Here is a 23,927-nt window from a genome sequence, read left to right as displayed (position 1 = left end):
CCCTTGCATTTTGGGCATGATAATGTGAAAGAACTTAGCCTAACTCTTCGGGTATGTTCTGAGGATGTCAAGATGAGACATTCTCCACACAGTAGGAACCATGGCGGTTATTAGGCTAATTAGCCTGACAACTTTAGACATGTGACCAGGCTGCGTTCAGTCTTCAGGTCACTGGAAAAACCTAGCAAAAAAAAAGAAAAAAACAAACAAACAAAAAAAACCCCACCTCAAACCTGAAAATAGTTTCTTAATGGCTGGATCTTTCTCAATAGAGTGTTTTTGTCATGGCACTGCAGTCAAAATAGCCAAAGAAAAACCCAATATACTAATAATCCACTAAAATTATTTTATAGGTCTCAAATGATACATGGCTCATAGAAAAGAACATATGTTAGGAATAGGAAGAAACAATGTTAGCAAAATCAGGAAAAGGATAAGTATGCCACAGATGAGTCTTAGAAAAATAATCAGCTCACCAGCACATCTCTCATGAGCCCATGTATTCACAATGGCTCTCCCTCTCCTTTCTTGGGTATGCCTTTCCAGGTGCCTAACAATGTCTGAACTATTATTCTATCACAGAACGAATTCTCTACAGTAAGTGTAGAATATGTAGGTACTCCCAATATATTCTAGTTGACTACAAAATTACAGTACCAATTCTGTTTTCATAGTTAATAATACAAACCTATTCAAAATCTATAGCTTCCATTTTTTTTCTTTACTGGAAATCAAAGACTAATTTATGCTTTATTGCAGAAAATGTATATTATAAGATGGAATCAGTATCTTAACAAAATTTGGACTGTACACAAAGAAGTAATGAGTCAGAGACTACTCTATAGTTTAATTGACATCAGAAACTGTAAAACTAACAACTCCCTCTTTTGTATCTTCAGTATTCTGAATGTTCTTGTATACTAGTGTATTATTTGTTTCCATTACTATTATCCCATATTACACTATAAGTTTCTTAAAAACAGATTATCACATCCTATTCATCTCTATTTCTCTACTCCCTAGTGGAGCATCTGACATACATCCATGTTCAATAAATGTTTCTTAAACTAGAAGTATAAACACAGTTGAATACATAAACCCCCATCCTCAATCCTGAAATACATGCGCGTGTGTGTGTATATGTATATACATGCATATATAAAAGAGACAGATGTTATTTTAATTTTTTCTTCACAAAGGGGGGAGTTGATATGAGAACTAGAAAGTTCGCATTATAATAGAAGGTCTCCTAATTTTTTCAGGGAACGCTAACATCAGCTTGATCTTAATCACAAAGTAGTGCTCAAAGCTAATTATGGTAATATGTTGATAAACTAGTATCTTAATTCCCAAGCTGAAATAGTCTTGTAGAAAACAAAAAATGTCTAAAATGATTCCATAATTTCTACAGAGATTTTTTTTTAAAGTCACTATTAGCCATACCCAGCACAATTTATTGTTTACTATGGACCAATGGTTGTGCTAAGCACTTTACTATAATATCTTAATAACCCAAATAATGATAAGAGGTATGCATTATTACCCTGTTTTACTAAGAAATATTTTTTTAATTATTAGGAAAAAAATTGTTGGCCTTAGAGATGATCCGGACCAGTGTTCTCATTTTACTTTAAAACAAACAAACAAACAAACAAAGCCACCAAGAGGAACACAAAAAAACAAAACAAAAAAACATTTGTGTTAGAATAAAAATACACAGAAGAAAATATACAAAAAAAAAAAGGAAAAGTCTTAGAAAAAAGGACTAACTTATCTAAGAAATGGTCAGAATTCAGACTATTATAGTATCTTGAAGAGACACCTGCATTCCCATGTTCACTGTAGCATTATTTGTAATAGCCCAAACATGAAAATAACCTAAGTGGCCATAAATGGATAAAGAAAATGCGCGCACACACACACATACACACAGGAAATGTTATTCACCATAAAAAAGGAAATCTTACCATTTGCAACAGCATGAATGGACCTTAAGGGCATTATGGTAAGTGAAATAAGTCAGAGAAAAATAGTGTACAATCTCACTTATATGTAGAATCTTAAAAACATCAAACTTACAGAAACAGAGAGTAGGACAGTGGTTGTTAGGGGAGGAAGACATGCGAAGATGACAAACTTTCAGTTATAAGATGATTAAGTTCTCGGGATCTAAGGTACAGCATGGTGATTACAGTTAATAATACTGTACTGTATACTTCAAAGTTGCTATGAGAGTAAAACTTTAATGTTCTCACCATAACAACAACAAAAAAGTAGTTATGTGAGGTCAAGGATACGTTAACTAACCTTATGTGGTAAACATTTTGCAAACATACACATGAATCAAATCATTACACTGTGTACCTTAAACTTACATATGTTCTATGTTATATGTAAAAACAGTGTATATTTTAAACTTAGGATCTAAGTGAGTACCTCTTCTGAACTGCAGAAACCATATATTTATCTGCCTCATTGCATACTGTCATTTAGAGGCCCTAAAGGCAATCTCACAAACAGTTAACCAAAATGGAACTCACTTATCATCTTCCTAATATATTTCCTTTTCGGTTCAGTGTCTCTCAATTATCCACAATATTAAACTTAGAAGAAAACAGAACTCTAGAATTAATTTCCTAGCTTTATTATTACTGCTGTTTTTACTTTTCATTTTAACCCAACTATAGGTGCTAATAAACAGCAACAGTAGTCAACCTGAACCACACTTATCCTTTCTACTGAAAGAACACAGAATACAGGTTTTGGAATCAATCGGACCGACCCTTTTAGCCATTTACCACCTGGGTAGCCTCAAACAAATCACTATTCTTTAAAATTTCCAGTTACCTTCAAAACAAATCCTCCCACCAGAAGCAAGGCGTTTTCTTCTTTGTTGTACTGTGAAACATCCATAGTAAATATTGTGAGGATGTGACTAAAGGTGTTTGCTCCAGTAGGATGCCTCAGTGAAATAAGTTTCCTAGTCTGACATTCCACGAAATGGGAGACTTCCCACTTGAAGCAAAGAGATGCCTAAAGTACTGTCTTCAATACACCTTTAATGGAGGAAGGGAGTTCACCAGACTTTTCAAAAACGGAAGGGTGAAAAGAAAGTGGAGAACTGCTGAGATCCACCCACAGAAATAGAAGCAGAAGACAAAGTCCAAAGTAACTTCTACTTAACATCTCAGCAGAGAGTCAGGCATAATGATGAGTGAAAGAAGCCAGACACGAGAATGAATACACATGCACCATTCCATTTCTGTAAAATACGTTAACACAGAAAAACTAAATTATGGCGATGGAAGTCACAACAGTGGTTACCTCCAGATGGAGAGGGGAAGGGGGCCTGAGGGAGCCTTCTGGGATGCTAAAAAATGTTCTGTATCTTGATCTAGGTAGTAGTTTCGTGAGCACATACATATGTAAAAATTCACTGGGCTGAGCACTTCAAATCTGGCCATTTAAATGTAAGAATACCTCAAAATAAAACAAATTAAGGGGAATAGTAATCAAATCAGGGCAAGGACCACAAAAATCCTATAAGATACTGTAAATTTTGCCTTTTTAGGTTTTAAAAATTTTGCCACCTATGGTGTATTTCTCTACGGTGAGAAGCAATACATGTGTCATAAAATAAGTTCAGTGTTTCTTTGAAAGTAACTAGGAAGGTGGAGCCTGGGCAATCTTTGTTGCCTTCTGTGTCTAGGCCTGAGGGGGCCAGAAACCACAAGGCAAGAGTCAGTGGTAGCCAAGTGCCTGACACAAGTACAGGAGACATGGGTAAACAGCTGAGCCCTGACAAGTAACAAGAAATCCCAGAGGTTCTGCCCTCTTACCAGTGTTCGTTAGTAATTCATCTATATACCACGACAACCCCTGATATCCTGTAGGTACTTATTTAACTTTATCTACTTGGTTCAAACTACACCCATCCTTCCAAAAGAATATCTAGAATGACTTCCTCCTGAGTCAATCTGATTACAAAAATCAAACTGTAGGCATGAGAAACATAAACTCTACCATAACCATCAATAGCTTTGGACAACACCAAGAAAAGACCTGCGTGTTACATGATACAAAGCTGTACGCACTCCATCTTAGAGCTTACAGCTTTCGTTAACTATCAGAACCATGCGCTGTGCTTCTCTGACACATTTATGGAAGATGTTTGTGCGAGTCACAGAGAAGGGGGTACGGGAAACCAATGAACAAACCTAGATCAGCCAATCCTTTACAATCCCCCCATCCCACAAAAAAAAAAACAAAAAATGATGTAATGGTCTAAGACAAAGAAAGTAGAATGAGCAAGGCCCTACGACAAACCCTCTAAGTGGGTGATTTCATTCTCACCTTTATCACGATCATAGAGTAAATCTTCTGTGGAGCAAGGGCTCCCATCCTGGGATTCTGGGGGACAGAAGGGAGACACACACGGAGAATGGCTGCTGCAGCTACTGCTGCGCTCCTGCACGGAGGGGGTCTGCGTGTCGATGCTGCGGGTGCTGCTACTCCGGTAGTGAGCGGGGAGCGGGGCCCTTCGGCCGTCTGGGATCTCCAAAGGCTAGAAGAGAAACCACCGTCACACGCGTGAGTGACAGCACACACCCCTGATTCGTGCAGAAGTACACGGCGCTGTCCTTGTTTTCACATCCCACTGCTAGCTCACCATAATTGCTTCTTCAGAGAGTAAGATACCAGTCTTGTATCTGAGGTTGATTTCTGCACATTGCCTTGACCGAATGAAAAATTTATTTCAAATCCTGACGGAGTTCGGTCTCAAATACTAAGGATAAATTGCTTTACAAATTCCATAGCCCTCTGTATGTATTCGTAGGTTAGCACTTCCCAGAATCCTCAAGAGTAGGGGCTTTGTTTAAACATGGCATCCCTAGTGCCTACCACGGTGTCTGGCACATAGCAGACAACCAACAAACATTTGTCAAATGATGTTATCAAACTGTGCAAGAAATTACTCTGACTTGCTAGTAAGAAAAGTGAAATCTCATATTCACAGGGGTAGATATTTCTATTGGTCCATTCTTAATTTCAACTTTTTAGAGATCAGGAACAGAACTGTTTTCCATTTCCTTTACAAATTACCCCAAATTTCTCATAAAGTGATTTATTCTATTACTATTAAACAAAGGATGTTAACATAACTCAAAACAATTCTACTGTTTTGGTATCCCTCTAACTAGCACTATTCCTAAGTTTGCTTGGTTCCAATGCATTGTTTTGAGTGGCAAAAACAAGAATAGAAATGAAATAGAAATGAAACTAAATAGAAATGAAACTAAAATCACAAAAACACACGTTTTAGACCTGAAAAGACCTTAGAGTTCATTATTCCAGAGTCTTTACAAATAAAGAACCTATAACTTAGTGCTTCTGATGTCATACTAATTAAATGGCATGGGAGCCTCTGTCACAGTGGGCTCTCTACTCTTTTTTTTTTTGAGAGCGAGAGCGAGAGAGCGAGAGAGAGAGAGAGAGAGAGAGCATGAGTGAGGGAGGGGCAGAGAGAAAGGGAGACACAGAATCTGAGTGAGGCAGGCTCCAGGCTCTGAGCTGTCAGCACAGAGCCCGACGCGGGGCTCGAACTCACGAACCGTGAGATCACGACCCGAGCCGAAGTCGGACGCTTAACGGACTGAGCCACCCAAGCACCCCATACTCTGCTTCTGCTGTAAAGGAAATCTTACTCCATTTTCCTAATCTGTGTGCTAACGAAGTAAACTCAACAAGTAAAATTCTATACATTAATCACTTGAAGTATTTTGTTATTATAGAGGCAAGACTGCAATGCTAAGAAAAAGAACAAATACACACTTATTTACAACTTATTTTTACTGTGTACTGCTTTTACTCTGAGCTTTGTCATTTCAGAGTTTTTAGAAACACTGTCAGAGGGATAATGGAGTACGATAAAATTAGACAAGATTCAAAACATGTCAATTTTTCTATAACGAACAACCAAGTTAAGTCAAGGCTGAAACCATTAACTACTGAAATAAAAACTTCATTTATCTATACAATGCTGTTAAACCAAAACTATAGCATCCTGATAATGACTACCCTACTATAAAGAGAATATTCAATTATGTAAATATTAGTTCATTTTGTAAACAAATAAGAAAGTAAAACTTTCCAATTAAAGAAAGAAATATTCCCAAAGGAATATTAACTTCGTTGGTCAAACGCTAAGAAAATGTTACTTTAAAATTTTTTCTTTCATTTAAATAAGTTTAGATTTTAATTACAATTCTACACTAAATGTTAGAATGAACAAAGAATAAACCATTGGCGCAGGTGTTTTTGGACAAAATTGTATCGCAATATGAGATGTGTGAAGTTCTCGGGGTAACCCATAAGGAAACGTCATTTTCAAAATTATATTTGAGGGCTTCATGACAGAATTATTTCTTAAAATTTAGATACCTGTCAAGGAAAATGTTACTTTAATAAAAGTGTCAGTATTGGTAAGCAGTAAAAAAATATGATGCATAAATCTATAATTAAAAAAATTAAGAATTTGAGTTATCTTTCATTCATGTCCTATTTGATAGACAGTCTTTCTGTATTCCGATTCCTTAATCTATAACTGGGTAATATATAACAATCTCCTTCACCAACTTTGTTTTGTTATGAGAGAGTACAAGAATTATAAGAACAAAACAGATTTTAAAAATTTACTGTTTACACAAAATAACAATGGGAAAATATAAAAGCTTAGAAGACTGATATACTTAACAGGACATTTTTCTTTAGTTATTGGCAGGCTCACTAATGGTAACATTTTGTTTATTAAAACTTTGAGGCACACTTAATCATCAATCGAAAAAATTCTAAAAATTAGTATTGTAGCTGTAAGTGTGTAGGTTACCCTAGAGTAATTCTGAAATGGCTACTGTGAAATTAGAATATAACTTATTTAAAAGCAGAACTGTATAAAAATTTTACCTGTTTAAGTATAGCTGACATACAATGCACATTAGTTTCAGGTGTACAGCACAGTGAATGGACACGTCTATACATTATGCGATGCTCCCCACTAATGTAGCTTACCCCATCACCACACAACGCTATTACTATAACCACTGTACCTTTCATCCCTGTGATTTATTCATTCTGTAACTGGAAGCATATACCTCCCACTCCCCTTCCCCTTTTTCGCTCATCCTCCCACCCTCTCCCCCCTGGCAACCACCAGTTTGTATTTATGGGCCTGTGTGTTCATTTGTTTTGTTTTTAGACAGGTGAAATTATATGGTATTTGTCTTTCTCTGAGTTATTTCACATAGCATAATACTCTCTAGGTCCATTCACATCGTCACAAATGGCAAGATCTCATTCTTTTTTATGGCTGAGTAACATTCCATTGTGTGTGTTTTATTTATATTCATATGTACTTTCATATATTTTATACATTAATTATATATATATTAAACACACACACGCACACCACATCTTCTTCATCTGTCAATGGATACGTAGGTTGCTTCCATATCCAGGCTATTCTAAATAATGCTGCAGAAAGCAAAGGCATGCACCCATCTTTTTGAGTTAGTGTTTTTGTTTTCTTGAGATTATGTTATTAAGTTTTATATTCTAGTACAGTTTGTTTTGATGTTCTTAAGGATCAGCAAATATGTGACTGATTCTTTCATCTTCAAAGAATTAAACCAATTTCACTTCCTAACATTAATGCTTTTAAACGTTACTTAACGTATAAAGGAAGCATTTTAATGACAATGTGCTAACAGATGACATTTCCAAAAATGTCTTTATAGCATGATAAATATAAATTAAAAATTTAAAATAAAACATCTAGGAAGAAAAAAATGGCACAACCTTTCGGGAGGACAATTTTAGCAATAGTCATCAAAATTTAAACATACAAATGCTTTGACCCAGCATTTTCGCTGCTAGAAATTGTTTGCAGGAGTACACAATTTTTCCTAAAGCACTGCTTGAGATGACAAAAACTGAAAATAATGTAAATGGTCATCAACATGGAACTCCTAAATTATGGTGCATTCATACAATGATTCACTACATTCACACACATACACACGTCAAGAAGGATCACAAGAAATTATGCATAATGCTCGTATCTGCTAATAAGCAATACTGAGAATTGAAAGAAAGTTTTATGTTTTAATTTTACAAATATAAGATTGGACGGTGTGACTTTTGAAATTAATTAACTTTTAAAACCTGCACATTATTTAAAGGAATCAGATACACATTTGACATAAATTAAATCATTATTTTGGTTCAAAAAAATCACAGAGATAATTAAGTCAGAGGTTATTCTATGCTTTCTTTTGTTGAGTATGTATTTGTAATGTGGCCAAATATACGTTCACATGCAGTAGTGCCCAGATTACTTTTCTGGGACAGAGGTAATTTATAAAGCATTTTTGGTGAATTTAAAATGGTTCAAAGACCTAACCACAAGAGAAACCTAAAATTAAAAAACTCCTAGAAGAAAACACAAATATTATTGTGGCCTTATATTTAGGTAATGGTTTCTTAGGTATGACACCAAGTATACAAATATGACACCAAGTAAACAAAAGAAAAACAACAAATCAAACTTTATCAAAATTGAAAATGTCCTTTAAAGGACATCATCAAGAAAATAAAAAGTGAAGAGACAACCAAAGGATGGGTATTTTCAAGTCCTACATCTAATAAGAAATTGTATCTAGAAAATTAAAAAAAAAAAAACTTTATAAAGAATTTCTACAATTCAATAGTAAAAAGGCAAAATAATCCAGTTTTATGATTATAAATGTTCTAAACAGACAATTTTCCAAAGAAGACACACAAATGGCCAACAGCACACGAAAAGACGCTTAATGTCTTTAATATCATTAGATTCAGAAAATGCACAGCAACACCATGATGAGATACCATTTCACATCTACTAGGATGGGTATAATAAAAAAAGACAGAATTACAGGTATAGGTAAAGATGGAGAGATCGGAACCTCCATACAAGTAAATTGTGTAGTGCAGAATGCAAAAGTGCAGCCACTTTGGAAAAACAGTCTGGCAGTTTCTCAAAAGGTTAAACAAAGAGCTACCATACCAGCAATTCCACAACTAGGTATATGCCCGAGAGAAATGAAAACATGTTCACATGAAATCTCATACATGAATTTCATAGCAACACTATTCATAATAGCTAAAAAGTGGAAACAAGACAATGTTCATCAACTGATGACTAGCTGAATAAAATTCATACAATTGGGTATTTGGCAATAAAAAGGAATGAAATACAGATAAATGTTACCACTTGGGTGAACCTTAAAAACATTATGCTGAATGAAAAAAAAAACAGCTACAAAAGGCCACGTGTTGTATGATTCCATTTACAAGAAATGTCTAGAACAGGCAAACGTGCAGACAGATAAAGTAGATTAGTGGTTGCCTACCGCTGGGGACACTGGAAGGAAATGAGGGATGGTTACTGAAGGACATAGAGTTTCTTCCCAGGGTGATGAAAAGGCTGTAAAACTGACTGTGGTGATGGTTGCACAACTGTAAATATGCTTAAAAAAAAAAAAAAAAAAAAAACCACTGAGCTGCACACATTACATTGGTAAATTGTATGGTATGTGAATTATAGCTAATCAAGCTGTTACCAAAAAAAAAAAAAAAGGACTACTGAGACAGTTCTGAATGCTAAAGAAGAAAAAGATTCGAACATGCCATGTAACCTTACCTTGGACACTTCCTCCTTTCCATTATTTTCTTTAATGAATACCTTTTCTAATTCAGGACTTATTCCTTCTACATTGCAGGGCACACGTGAAACTGATGATTTTGGCACTGATATATTTGACAGTGGCATAGGGACTGATCTTGATCCAGTAGCCTACAAAATATAAGACAAGGTGGGGTCAAATTATTTGTGGTCAAAAAAAAAAAAATCAAGAAATCAAGAACTCAAGAGCATGGTAAATCTGAAAATGGAAAACTCAATGAACAGAGATTTTTCAATATTACAAATATACTATATATCCAGATACACCCACAGAAATGTAGGTTCTAAAGTAAGGAAGGTCCAGAGCCAAAATAACCCTTTATGTAAGTGTCAAGTTTTAATAGTATAATGCATACATTTTTTTGGTAGGATGGCAGACAGAACCTTCTGCACAGTTTAATTTTTTCCCTTTTGTTTTTACTAAAAAAACATAGTTGAAATCATGTCAGTTAAATGTATCATGTGGCTTTACCAGACACCTCTGTGTGTGTTTAAAAGATTTGTTTCCCTCACTGTTAAAATTACCTTCCAGTATTTTTCATTTCCATTTGTCAACCATTTGAGAAAACCTTCTGGATTATTAAGTAATGTGGCAACAATGTATCATGCTAAGTTCAGTAACACAATTGATATCCTTAAGGTTGTTTTTCAAAAGTCCTTTGGAGGAGTTCTCAAAAATTAACCACCTCTCACTGCTGTCATAGAAGGTACCTTAAAGACTTTTTTTTTTTAAATCCAGTATAGTTAACATAGTGTTATATTACTTTCAGGTGTACAATATTGTGCTTCAACAATTCTATACATTTCTTGGTGCTCATCATAATAAGTGTACTGTTAAGCCCCTTTACCCATCCCCCCACCACTTCCCCTCTGGTGACCATCAGTGTGTTCTCTATAGTTAAGAGTAAGATGAGCTTTTTGATGCTCAAGGAACTAATACCAGATTGGAAATGAGGAAAATAAAGATGAACAAGGCAAAAGTAAAAATGATACCTGATCTCACTCTTACTCTGAATGATTAAAGTTGATACATAGGATTCATATTGAGGTAGACTGCTAATCATTGATTAACACATGAACAATTATTTCCTCTACTCAGGGCTGTGTTTCTGCCATCTATGAGCGGCTGCCTGCTAATGCCCTTTGTTATGATGCACACGTTTTTGTTTTTTTTTTTATATGAAAGTTGTAATTCTTTGTTATACATTTGCTGTTTACTTTAGATCAAATACCTTTCTTTCGGTACTTTTATGGTTTTTCATTTTAAATATTTAACCTATCATGATTTATTTTTGTGTATGGTGTGAGGCAGTATTTTTTTTTTTTTTGCCACACAGTAATCAAACTGCCAAGATTTCTTTATGATTCTATATTTGATTTCCTTATGATTTCTATATTTGATTTGATTTTCTTAACTGATAATCCGTATACAAAGTTTCACTTTAATTGCTGATATTTATAGTACACGTTGGTATCTTATAGGAAGAGTCTTTTCAAATTTTCTTTTCCATTAATTGGCATTAATTTTCCATGTGACTTTTGAAGACAACTTTTCAAGAAACAAAACCATTACTTTTAAATTTCCACTGGAATTCAATTTGAAAATTTCAATTTTCTGGAATTCAATTAATTTCAGGTAAATGGCTATTTGAGAAATAATGAGTCTTCCCTTCTCATGCATGAATGTGTTGAGATTTCCCATTAAGGTCTTGGTTTTCTACCTCATATTCTCAATAAAGTCTTACGGTTTGCATATTTCTCTTAAGTCTAATTCTTGGCATTTTATATATATTTCTGTATATACTAACATGTCATTGCTAATTGTAACATAATAAGAAGCATGTATTTGGAATCTTCCCTGGTTCTTGACACACATTTCCTACAACTCTTATAATTTCCTGACTGATAGATATGCTAGCAGCATCTTTTGTTCTAATATTTGGTTTCTGACCATGGAACCTGACACAGAGGTTCCTAAATTCCTTGGAATTTCCTGGGTGATAGAAGAGTCTTCTAATGAGGGGACTTTTTTTTTTTCTTTTAACTTTTTTAAAAGTTTATTTATTTATTTTGAGAGAGGGGGAGAGAGAGAGAGACAGAGTGCAAGCGGGGGAGGGAAAGAGAGGGGAATAGAGAGAGAATCCTGAGTAGGTTTCATGCTCTCAGTGCACAGCCCGACAAGGGGCTCTACCCCATGAACTGAGATCATGACTGGAGCTGAAATCAAGAGTCAGATGCTTAACCGAATGAGCCACCCAGGTGCCCCTAATGAGGTGACTCTTGACAGGCTCCTGGATAGGTTCAGGATGAGGGCTAGTCAACAGGAAGATCAAGCCATGATTACAAGCTTGGAACTTTCAGCCCCACACATCCTCTGGAGATGGCAGAGGGGCTGGAGAGTGAGTTAATAATGGATAATGCCTATGTGATAAAGCCTTCATAAAAATCTCTAAACTTTGGTTTTAGAGAACTTCTAAATTGGTGAATACATATCCATAAGCCCTGTGTACCTACCTCCTCAACTAACTGTTCATCTGTATCCTTTATTATATCTCTTATAATAAAGTGGTAGACCTAAGTGTTTCCCTGAGTTCTGTGACCTGTTATAGCAAATTACTGAACCTGAAGAAGGGTGGTTAGGAATTCCTTCTTTATAGTCAGATAGTCAGAAGTACAGATGACAACCTGGGACTGACATCTAATGGGGGGGGGGGTAGTCTTATGGGACAGAGCCCTTAAATTGTGGGGTCTGTGCCAACTCCGAATAATTAGTGTTATAACTGAATTGCAGGATACTTAGTGTTTGGAATTGGCAAGTTGGTTGGTGTGGGAAAACCTCCCACACGTTTGGTGTTAGAGGCACTGTAAGTAGAGGGTACAGTGGTTTGCCTTCATTAGTATAAAACTACTGATTTTTATAGGCTTATATTTTATCTTATCTTCTCATTATCAGTTTCTTTTTGTTGTGAAAAATTATAATCATAAACATAATTAAACACTATACCACAATAAACTTCAGTACACATCATCCAGCTTCAAAATTACCAACATCTGCCAATCTTGTTTCATCTAAACATCTATTTTTCTTCTGTTCTTAGATTATTTGAAAGCACATTCCAGACTTCATACTTCACCTACAAATATTTCAGTATGTATAGCAGATAATTATTTTTACGCATAACCACGATGCCAAAAATTCAATGTAAATTAGGAACATGTGCCAAAGTCTTTTTTGTTGTCAGCAAGTCAATAGGTCTTCTATAAATCTATTGGGCTCTTACAGAAAAAGTGCTTAAAATAAACAGAGTAAAGAATAACACACTATTTCTACCAGATTAAGAAGAAAAAATTGTACTTTGTCTCTATAATTTTGCCTTTTCAAGAATTTAATATAATGAATCATACACTATGTAGCCTTTTGCTTCTGACTTCATTCACTTAACATGGTATTTTTGAGAATCAACCATGTTCTTGTAAGTATCAGGAGTTCCTTCCTTTTTCCTGCTGAAAAGTATTGCATGGGTGTTACAAAATGTTGTTTTATCTATTCATCAGTTGATGGATATTTGTTTCCATTTTTTGACTATTATAAATAATGACTCCATGAACACTGATGTACGAGTCTTAGTGTGGACATACATTTTTATTTTTCGTGGCTAGATATCAACGAGTGAAATTTGGGGCTCTATGGTCAGTGTGTAACTTTTTAAGAAAATGCCAAACTGTTTTTCACAGTGGTGGTACCATTCGGTCTTCCCATCAGCAATGTATGTCTGTTCTAGTTGATCCAAATCCTCACCAACACTTGGTATTGACTGTTCTGTCAGTTTTAATGGTTTAGTTCATTGACTTTCATTTTCTAAATAGATTACATACAGATAACAGTAACTATTTTTTTCTTACTGCTCTGTCTAGAGCCTCTAAACTACTAGCAAATAATATCAATAACTGTGGGCATCTATGACTTGATTTTTTTTTTTTTTTAAAGTATTTTTTAATGTTTATTTATTTTTGAGACAGAGAGAGACAGAGCATGAGCGGGGGAGGGGCAGAGAGAGAGGGAGACACAGAATCTGAAGCAGGCTCCGGGCTCCGAGCTGTCAGCTCAGAGCCCGACGCGGGGCTTGAACTCACGGACCGTGAGATCATGACCTGAGCCGAAGACGGCCGCCCAACCGACTGAGCCACCCAGGCGCCCCTTGATTTTTATTTTAACAAATGTTTCCAATATTTTACTGTTAGGATCTCACTACATTTGCATTTTAGTCACATTAGGAAATGTCATATTTTTAGTAAAGCCGGTTTTTACCACACATAGATAACTGAGTTTTTATCAGGTGTTATTCAGCATCTACTGTGATCTTCATATGAAATGAACTAAACTAATACATTTCTTAATGCGAAATCATCCTTATGTTTGTGAAACATCTCTGATTAGATTTGTTTTGATTCACTACTGGGGTTTCTTCTTCTATACTTCTACATTTGATTTACTAAAATTTACATCAATATTTTTTTAATATTTATTTATTTTTGAGAAGGAAGAGAGACAGAGAGACACAGAGTGCAAGGGGCGGGGGGGTGGGGCAGGGCAGGGGAAGAGAGAGGGAGACACAGAATCGAAGCAGGTTCCAGGCTCTGAGCTGTTAGCACAGAGCCCGACAGAGGGCTTGAACTCACAAACTGAACCATGAGATCATGACCTGAGCCAAAGTTGGACGCTCAACTGACTGAGCCACCCAGGTGCCCCTAAAATTTATATCAATATTTTAGGTGAATTTGGTCTAGAAAAGCATCTCCCAAACTATATTCCATGGGAAGTACATGTTCCTAGGGAGGCAGGAGAACCACAACAAAACTCTAATCCTCAATTTCTTCTAATGTAAAATAGGTGTAAATAGATATAAAGAGATATAGATGGCTTAAGGTACCATTAGGAAGATTAAATGAGATAATGCCCATAGTTGCTTAACAAGTAAATGAGCTAGGATTTAGCCAGGCCAGCATCAATCATTCTGGAGATGACTATACTCTGTTACATCTATTATTAAAAGAAAATTACATACATGGAGGAAAAATAAAACTTCTTGCAACAATTTAACAAGCAGTAACAATTTAGTAGAGCCAGGGATTTAGATTTTTAATTCTGCAACCCAACAATAATGGATTCTCCCTTTATAATGAACCCTTTCAAAGGAATTCTTCAAATCTGGACAAGAAATTAGCCTACCTGAGTGTGATTGATGGTTACATGGTTGCCAGGAAGAGGTGACTGACGCTCTTTCTCTTTACTGTGCCGACTGCTCTGTTTACTACGTTGTAGCTGCTGCCTCAGTTTGGCAATCTGCTTTGGGGAGGGGGGAGAAATAAGATGAGAACAACAGTGAATACCAGTTTTTAAGTACTTCTTATTTTAATTTTTGGATGCTGGTAATTTTTTCCTCAAAGGTTTCAAGAAGAGATAATATTTCACTGCAAAGATTTATTCTTCTACATTTTTAAGATTAAAACTATTGAAAATAAGAGGTACAAACTTCCAGTTATACAATAAGTAAGTCACAGGGATATAAAGTACAGCACGGGGAATACAGTCACTAATATTGAAATCATTATGTTTGGTGACAGAAAGTAACTAGACTTTTCGTGGTAATCATTTCATAATGTATAAAAATGTTGAATCACTATGTTGTACAACGGAAACTAACATGTTAACTACACTTCAATAAAATGTATGCTACGAATGCTTCACTTGCTCAATTGAAATAGTGTTTTGGTAAACATGCAGACTAAATTTTTCCAAATTATTTCAGATTTTACACCAAGTATCTTTGTACACCAAGTATCTACCTCTTTAAACACTTTTTTTATAAGGCAAAAAACTAGTGTTTCACATGCTAATTAAAGTCAAAGCCCATATATTAACATGGAGACCACATTAGTTTCTAAGTTTCCATCTTACATAAACAAAACACTCCTGGTTTAAAACACTTTAAAATTTTCAATCTTTTCATGGTGAGGAAAATCCAAGCATTTAGTATTAGTAACTTCCTAGTACTGAATATCTTACTATACATTACTCTTTAGTCACACAACTTTAATTTTCCAGCTCAGTTGAGATATAATTGACATATGATGTTGTCTAAGTTTAAGGTACAGAACATGTTAATTTGATACATTTATATATTGCAAAATGATGCCACCGTAGCATTAGTTAACACGTCTATCCTATCACAAAATTACTACATCTTTTTTTGGGTGAGAACAGTTGAGATTTACTCTCTTAACAGCTTTTAAATATACAATACAATATTATTAAGTATAATCAAAATGCTACACATTAGATCCCCAGAACTTATTCATCTTATAACTGGAAGTCTGTATCTTTTGACCAACCCCAATTTCCTCTACCCTTCAGCTCCTGGTAACTACCATTCTACTGTTTCTGTGATTTCAATCTTTACAGAACCCACATACAAGTCATATCACATAATATTTGTCTTTGTCTGCCTCACTTATTTCACTTAGCATAATGCCTTCAAGGTTGATCCAGGATGTTACAAATGGCAGGATATCTTTCTTTCTCATGGCTGAATAATATAACAATGGAGATACACACACACACACACACACACACACACACACACACACACACACTCTCATACTACATGTTCTTTATCCATTCATTTGTTGGTGGACACTGGCTATAGTCAGAAAACTTTTAAAAAACAAATGTAACTTAGACTGTATTCTCCTAAGTGGAATGGTAACATTCCCAGGCTTAAGAGAAAAGTCATTATTACCATATGGCTTGGAATTCATTAAACTACTGGTATTTACCCAAAAAAAATATAAAAACACTAAGTCAAAGGGATACATGCATCCCTACTTTCATAGCAGCAAAACTATGGAAGCAGCCCAAGTGTTGGTAGATGAATGGATAAAGATGTGGTATACACACACACACACACACACACACACACACACACACTTTGAATATTATTCAACCATAAAAAAGAGTGAAATCTGGCCATTTGCAACAAAATGAATGGAGTTAGAGTGTATAAGGCTGAGCGAAATAGGTCAAAGAAAGACAAATACCATATAATCTCACTCATGTGTAATATAATAAAAAAACAAGCAATGGAAAAAAGAGAGACACAAACCAAGACATAGACTCTTACTATAAAGAAAAACCAATGGTTACCAGAGAGGAGGTAGGGATGGGGAAAATAGGGGATGGAAATTAAAGAGTACATTTATCAATATGAAAAAAATAGTAAAATGATTTTTAAAAGATAAGACCATATTTGCAATCAAACGGTGCAGTGCCTGGCATGTGATAAGGTTCTGCAGGATTGAAACCTGTGCCCATTTCTGGTTTACAGCGATGGCCCCACACAAAGTTCCTTGGAATCATCTGGGAAACTAAAAACCAAAAAACCAAAAAAAACCCAAACTCACAAAATCCTGACCAACACAGATTCATTCCTGTGCCTGTCCCAGATCAATTTTTGTGGTTCTGTATAGTTTCTATGTGTCAGCATTTAGGAGCCCTTGTTCCAGAGTATTTGAAGTTACAAAAATGCAGCCACCAGACCCATCTCTAACTGCATGCAGCTCATCATGCCAATATTTAACAGCAGATTCTATCATGCCAGCCTAGCACTGCAAAACATTGTCCTTAGAATTTACTGTGGCAGAATAAATTTCCTCGAAATTAAACATAATCTCAAAAACTGAGACATAAGTATTACCAGGAGGTAAATTTCAAACAGAAAACAATTTATATTAAACAACAACCTGGACAGAACTCAAAATACCTAATATATTTTAGATGACATATAATCTGCTTCAAATATGCCAGACCAGGAATAAAATATTCCTAAGCATTTTAAAGGGAATAATTAGCAATTTGGGGGAAGTTATACTACTGGTATTATTTTCTTTGTAGAAAAGATGACATCAATCAACTAACAGTTATTCCTTAAACACCTAGAAGCAAGCCCAGTTTTATGTTACCTACTTAAGGAAAGTGTAAATACAAAAGTAAAGTCTGCAGAATATACTGATTTCCTCAAGGACATAAAGAAAAAATACACTGTATTTTAATATTAGCTAAATGCTTTCCTTGAATAACCATGGCAATAAAAAGCAAAACAGACAGTTGCTATTAAAGCCTATACCACTCAAAGGGAAAAGTATATATAGGTTGCTAGAAAAACTTATTTTTACCTATGGCAAATAGAAGAGAAATAGCATGTAAGCAAATAAAGCACCTAGACAAAGGAATAGTTTTTATCCTTTCTTTTATATTCATATCCTTAAATTCCTTTAGTTTTTTTTTTAAATTTTTTTTAACGTTTATTTATTTTTGAGACAGAGAGAGACAGAGCATGAATGGGGGAGGGGCAGAGAGAGAGGGAGACACAGAATCTGAAACAAGCTCCAGGCTCTGAGCTGTCAGCACAGAGCCCGACGCGAGGCTCGAACTCACAGACCGTGAGATCATGACGTGAGCCAAAGTCGGATGCTTAACTGACCTAGCCACCCAGGCGCCCCAAATTCCTTCAGTTTTTAAAGCTCTCTGTAGCTTGTAGACCTCTCACACAACGATCTTGCAAAGATATACAAGCAAGATGGTCTATGTTAACGTTTGAGTTCCCTGCTCTCTGTTGAAATGACATGATTTTCTTCTAGAGAACATTAATTTTCACAAGAAAACGAATCAAAATTAGTAGGTAATCATTATAAATCAGAAAAGATTATTTTCTATGATAAAAAATAAAAAGGATTTCAAACTGTACAAGTCACTTAATTAGGAAAGAGGTAGAAAATTAAGTGTTTTCTGAATATTAATGATGTTTCAGTGCTGTTTCAAAACCAGCAAGAGCTTGTATAGAAGAGCCCATAATGCCTAGAGATTAATCAAGGCAATTTGTACTTTTTCATTTTTAAAATAATCTTTAAAAATAAACAAACAAAAGCAATCTGAAAATTGATCAGTCCTAAATCACTCTATTTTAAAGGCCTTGAGATATCAAAATAAGCCAGAAAAAATTTTGTTCTCAACAGCCTTAACAAACCCCTGAAAACAAAGAGCATCCATCATGGGTACCTATCTTACTTTGCCTGGAACACCCAGTTAAACTATGTAACCTTACAGCTTTCACACAATACTGTTCATCTCAGGATATTATATAGCTATGCTCTTGTTTACAATTCCGTAGAGATTAGGGTAAAAGGGAGCTCATCTTCCTAAATATATATACTCAGATTACAAATTTTAGTTAAGACCTATGTAAAATGAAAGCAAGATGCCGTTAAGTCCTCCTTCGCTTCACAGTAAGGCGGTTCCTGTGTTGTTTACAGGTACATTCAGTAGAGGGGCAGACCTGTGTCACAACTATAAACACTCTCACCTTCCATAGTTGGGCTTAGAATTTCCCTCTCCTTTTCCTTTGATGCTCAAGAGCACATGGCCATTTGTAGCCAGTAGAGAGTAGACATTAGAACCAGCAAAGAGTAGACACAAAGTCGTGTCCATGAGGAAGGGGCAGAAGGAAAGTGCAATCCCCTGTCCCCACACACAAACACACATACATTCCACCTCATCCATAGCTCTGAAGCTCTGCCCAAGACAGCCTCTCTAGGCCTACATTCCATCAATTGCATGGAAGCTCCTGGTCCTCACTTTGATGAACTCGCCCACCCCAGTCACTGTGATGAATGCCTACCAACCTTCATTTACAAAAGGGGCAGTAAATTGTACTGACTGGATTTTTTTTTTTTTTTTAAGAGAGAGAGCACGCACACACACACAGTGGAGAAGGGCAGAGAGAGAGGGAGAGAGAGAATCTTAAACAGGCTCCATGCCCGGTCATATCCCAACACGGGGCTGGATTTCACAGCTGTAAGATCATGACCTGAGTTGAAATCAAGAAGTCAGATGCTTAACCAGCTGACCCTTACTGACTAGACTCCCCTTACTGACTAGATTTGAACTAAACTATAGATATATCTGATTTTGTGTTTCTAAATATTCATTACCTATGCTGTGGCCTTATGAAAAAAATTAAGAATGGACCTTGAGGGTATTATGCTAAGCAAAATAAATCAGCCAAAGAAAAATACTTTTTCATCTCACTTATATGTGGAATCTGAAAAAAATTCATACAAACAAAGAGCAGACTGGTGGTTACCAAATACAGGATAGGGTACAGGAAATGGGTGAAGGTAAGTCAAAGGGTACAAACTTCCAGTTACAAGGTAAGTAAGTTCTGGGATGTAGTGTATAGCATTGGTGACTACAGTTAACAATACTGTACTGAAATCTCAAAGTTGCTAGGGGAACAGACCTTAAAAGTTCTCACTACACACGAAACAACTATAATTATGTGAGGTGATGGATGGGTTAACTAAGCGTATGGTGGTAATCATTTTGCAATATATCCGTATATCAAATCAGTACACTGCATACGTTAAACCTACACAATATCATGTGTCAATTATAACTCAATAAAGCTGAAAGAAAAAAATTTGAGGAGAGAGGAGTCTCTTTAAAGATAAAAGGGGTTTCAAGCATATGAGCTCCAAAGTTTAAAAAAGCTAGGGAATAATGTGAGTCACAAAGAAGAAATTATAAGCATAGGGGCGCTTGGGTGGCTCAGTCGGTTGAGTGTCCAGCTTCGGCTCAGGTCATGATCTCATGCTTCATGGGTTCAAGCCCCGCATCGGGCTCTGTGCTGACAGCTCGGAGCCTGGATCCTGCTTCGGATTCTGTTGTCCCCCTCTCTCTCTCTGCCCCTCCCCCACTAATGCTGTGCCTTTCTCTGTCTTTCAAAAGTGAATAAACATTAAACAAAAAAAAATTTTTTTAAAGAAATAAGCGTAGAGAGAAGAATTAGCATAAATACTCACAAAAAAAATGACTTTTGTGAAACTAGATGAAGACAAATCAGAGACCGGCCTTACTTAAAATCTGAGAAGTAAGAATACATTTTATTGTAAATTTCTGGAAACCTAATTAACATCATCCCTACCTACTCATTTGCTATTTTTGTCTGGTTAGTTTCCCCTACTACTGTTAACATTTAAAAACAAAATAAAACAAAACTCAGCCTCAGGAGACTTGTTGAGTACCTTCACCTCAGATACTGAAAGGGAGAGAAATATTTCTCATGATGAATTCTACTCTACCATAGGGCAGGGAAATGAGAAATCTTAACCAGTAGGAAAGGAAGCAGGATCTGAGGGCTTTGGGAAGAGTAGGGAAAAAAATGAGAAGAAAAGTATAAAACCAGGAAAAAGGTGCTCTGCTGCTTGCTTTTATATAAATTATGTCATTCATTTTTTTAATAAAAGCATACAAAATAGGTACTATCACTGTCCCATATTATAGGTAAGGAAACTGAAGCAGAAGATTAAAAAGCTTGCTAAAAGTCACACATTTAAGGGGTGAAATACTTGAACTTAGGAAGTAGAATTCCAGAGTCTTCTCTTTTAACCACTATTCTACACTGCCTAAAGACACAAGTTAATAACTTACAGGAAGACAAGAGAATCTTACAAAAAATTAACAACAGCTACACCAAGAGAAAACACAAAAACGATTACTAAAGATATTAACCCAGCAGATTTTTCTGAAAATATAATGTGGAAAGTTAAGAACTTCAAGCTGTCATTACCTTTTATATGAAAAAAAAAAAAAAGGAGTATGTGACAAACTTGTTTACAAACATCAAGTGTCTCAAAACAAAGGTTCTACAGTCTAAAAACAAATTTTACATATTACTCCTTTGTCAGTGTTCAAAGGAATTAAACACGCAACAGTATCTAATCTAACACAAAAATAAAAATTTGGAATTTCTTTTAACCTTTCCATAAATATGAATAATTACAGTTATTTTCCTATGTTTTTAATTGCCAAGAGGCAAACCCTAATGAGCTAATTGCTATTCATTCAGCCCCATGAAATGAACACAGGCATATGCACGCACACACATACATAAATAAAGAACTCACATATATGCAAACATGTCCACAAGCATAGGGAGATGTCACCTACACGTACATCAAGCCTTGCATGCCCACAGACAGACATGCTTGCCCACATTCAGACTCACACAAACCCACCAACCCAGGAACAGAGATACTCCCACACTCAGATTCATCCCCAGAGATACAGCTAGCTTTGGGACTTTTATGCTAATAATCTGTAATACAGAATTGTATTTACAGCTACCACTAAGGCATATTTGTTAACAGAAGCATGTTAATAGCAATACCAGACTAACATTTAAAAAAACATTTAGTTCACAAACCCACTTGGATCCCATAAATTTATTATATCTATTTTATAGATGAGGACACATTCTCAAAAATAAAGTACCAGAGTGCCTGGGTGGCTGAGTTGGTTAACCATCCAACTCTTGATTTTGGCTCAGGTGCCCATCTCACTCTACATGGGATCGAGCCCCTTGCATTGGTATTCTCTGTCTCTGTCTCTCTCAAAAATAAATAAATGAACATTAAAAAAAAATAAAATACCTTTCCCAATGTAATACAGCTAATAAATGGCAGACCCAGTCCTTTAGCCTTTAATTTATAACCTCTATTACCTACCAACATGGCTGAAAGTAATTCTATGTTAATGTTCAACTGCAAGTTAACTACCAGTCACTATGTATTGGTTTATAACCTCAACTGCTTTGTAAAGTAACTTCCTTTCTTAATGTTGAAGATATTGCAAGATATGAGACTGAAGTAAAGATGGACAAAAATTTGAAGAAGCTACTAACATACTAACCTACTGATCAGTGTTCTATTTTTTTTTTTTTTTGACAGTTTGTATGACCTTAAAAATTCTTCCTATTGGAGTCAATTTTAAGTAATGAAAAGATTACAAAACATCCTTATAATTCAATTTAATATGGATTTAGACAGACTTTATTAGATAAATATTTTTATTTTTTAAAAGTTTATCACATAATTCCTTTGAGTTCAAAGGGATAATCAAAATTCTTCAGACTATTATCTTTTAGGTCCAGAGAAAATATTATTGCAATTATTTCCCCCTAGTATAATATGATTAAAAAAACTAATACCAAAAATTAAGAAAATGTTAGGGCAGAAGGCATATAAAGAAACTTTTATTTTCCTTACTTAAGGGGTGGCTCAGTCAGTTAAGCATCTGACTTCGGCTCAGGTTATGATCTCATGGTTGGTGATTTTGAGCCCAGTGTCAGGCTCTGTGCTGACAGCTCGGAGCCTGGAATCTGCTTTGGATTCTGTGCCTCCCTCTCTCTCTGCCCCGCCCCCACTCACACTGTCTCTCTTTCTCTCTTTCTCTCAAAAATAAACATTAAAAAAATTTTTAAAAAAAAGGAAGACCACATCAATAATATCTATTTATCACTGTTTGAACAGATGTGAGAAATATCCCTAATCATTTCATTTACTGCTTCAGATGGCTCCATCTAAGAAAAACTATCCGAGTAATGAGAAAAGCTTATTGGTGAGATCAGGAAGCAACCCATTCTTTTTCCTTATCTCTACTGAAGAACTTAAGAACAGCAAACCCACCTTTTTTTAAATTTATTATTATTTTCTTTAAGTGGCTCCACACCCAGCACAGAGCCCCACAGGGTTTGAACTCAAGGACCCACAGTTCAAAACCTGAGCTGAGATTAAGACTCAGATGCTTAACCAACTGAGCCACCTACATGCCCTATCCTGTATGTTTCAATTTATCAAATTCACAAATAGTAAAATTAAAATCAAAACAACAATACAACAGTATTATTTCTTTCTTGGAATGTCACCATTTGGTATTGGGATAAAGGGCAGATTTGCTAACTGCTTACTATAAAAATAGTGGATTCCCCAAACTCTGTGTTCCTCCCCTGTAATGTGATCTACTGCATGTGTAGGAATACATTTGGGCTCTCCCCATCACATGGGACTTAGTGTTCAGGGGAAATATGGTAAACTTGATGGTCTTGATACTTGCTGTGCTGGGAATAACAAAGGCCACTGTCTCTAATCCAGGCATCTCATGCCTTCTGCCAGCATCCCCAAAATAGTAAAAGGCTAATTTATTACACTCTAAGTAGGAAAAAAACAAAATCCAAGACCTGAGAGGGAATACTTC

At 35.6% G+C, this 23,927-nt stretch overlaps 1 protein-coding gene across 1 annotated transcript in view; it reads right to left on the bottom strand.

Annotated features, from left to right (window-relative positions):
- Window positions 1-23,927, bottom strand: part of GLCCI1 (glucocorticoid induced 1) — a 105,191-nt gene that overhangs the window by 14,130 nt on the left and 67,134 nt on the right. Inside the window, exons 4-6 of the mRNA XM_042918745.1 lie at window positions 15,009-15,122; window positions 9,737-9,889; window positions 4,354-4,564 (exon numbers count right to left, since the gene is read on the bottom strand). Coding sequence (XP_042774679.1) covers window positions 4,354-4,564; window positions 9,737-9,889; window positions 15,009-15,122 — 478 coding nt within the window. The remainder of the gene's footprint in view (window positions 1-4,353; window positions 4,565-9,736; window positions 9,890-15,008; window positions 15,123-23,927) is intronic.

Source organism: Panthera leo, chromosome A2 (genome assembly GCF_018350215.1).
Source record: "Panthera leo isolate Ple1 chromosome A2, P.leo_Ple1_pat1.1, whole genome shotgun sequence".
Taxonomy (NCBI): Eukaryota; Metazoa; Chordata; class Mammalia; order Carnivora; family Felidae; genus Panthera; species Panthera leo.
This window is presented reverse-complemented; position numbering and strand designations above follow the sequence as displayed.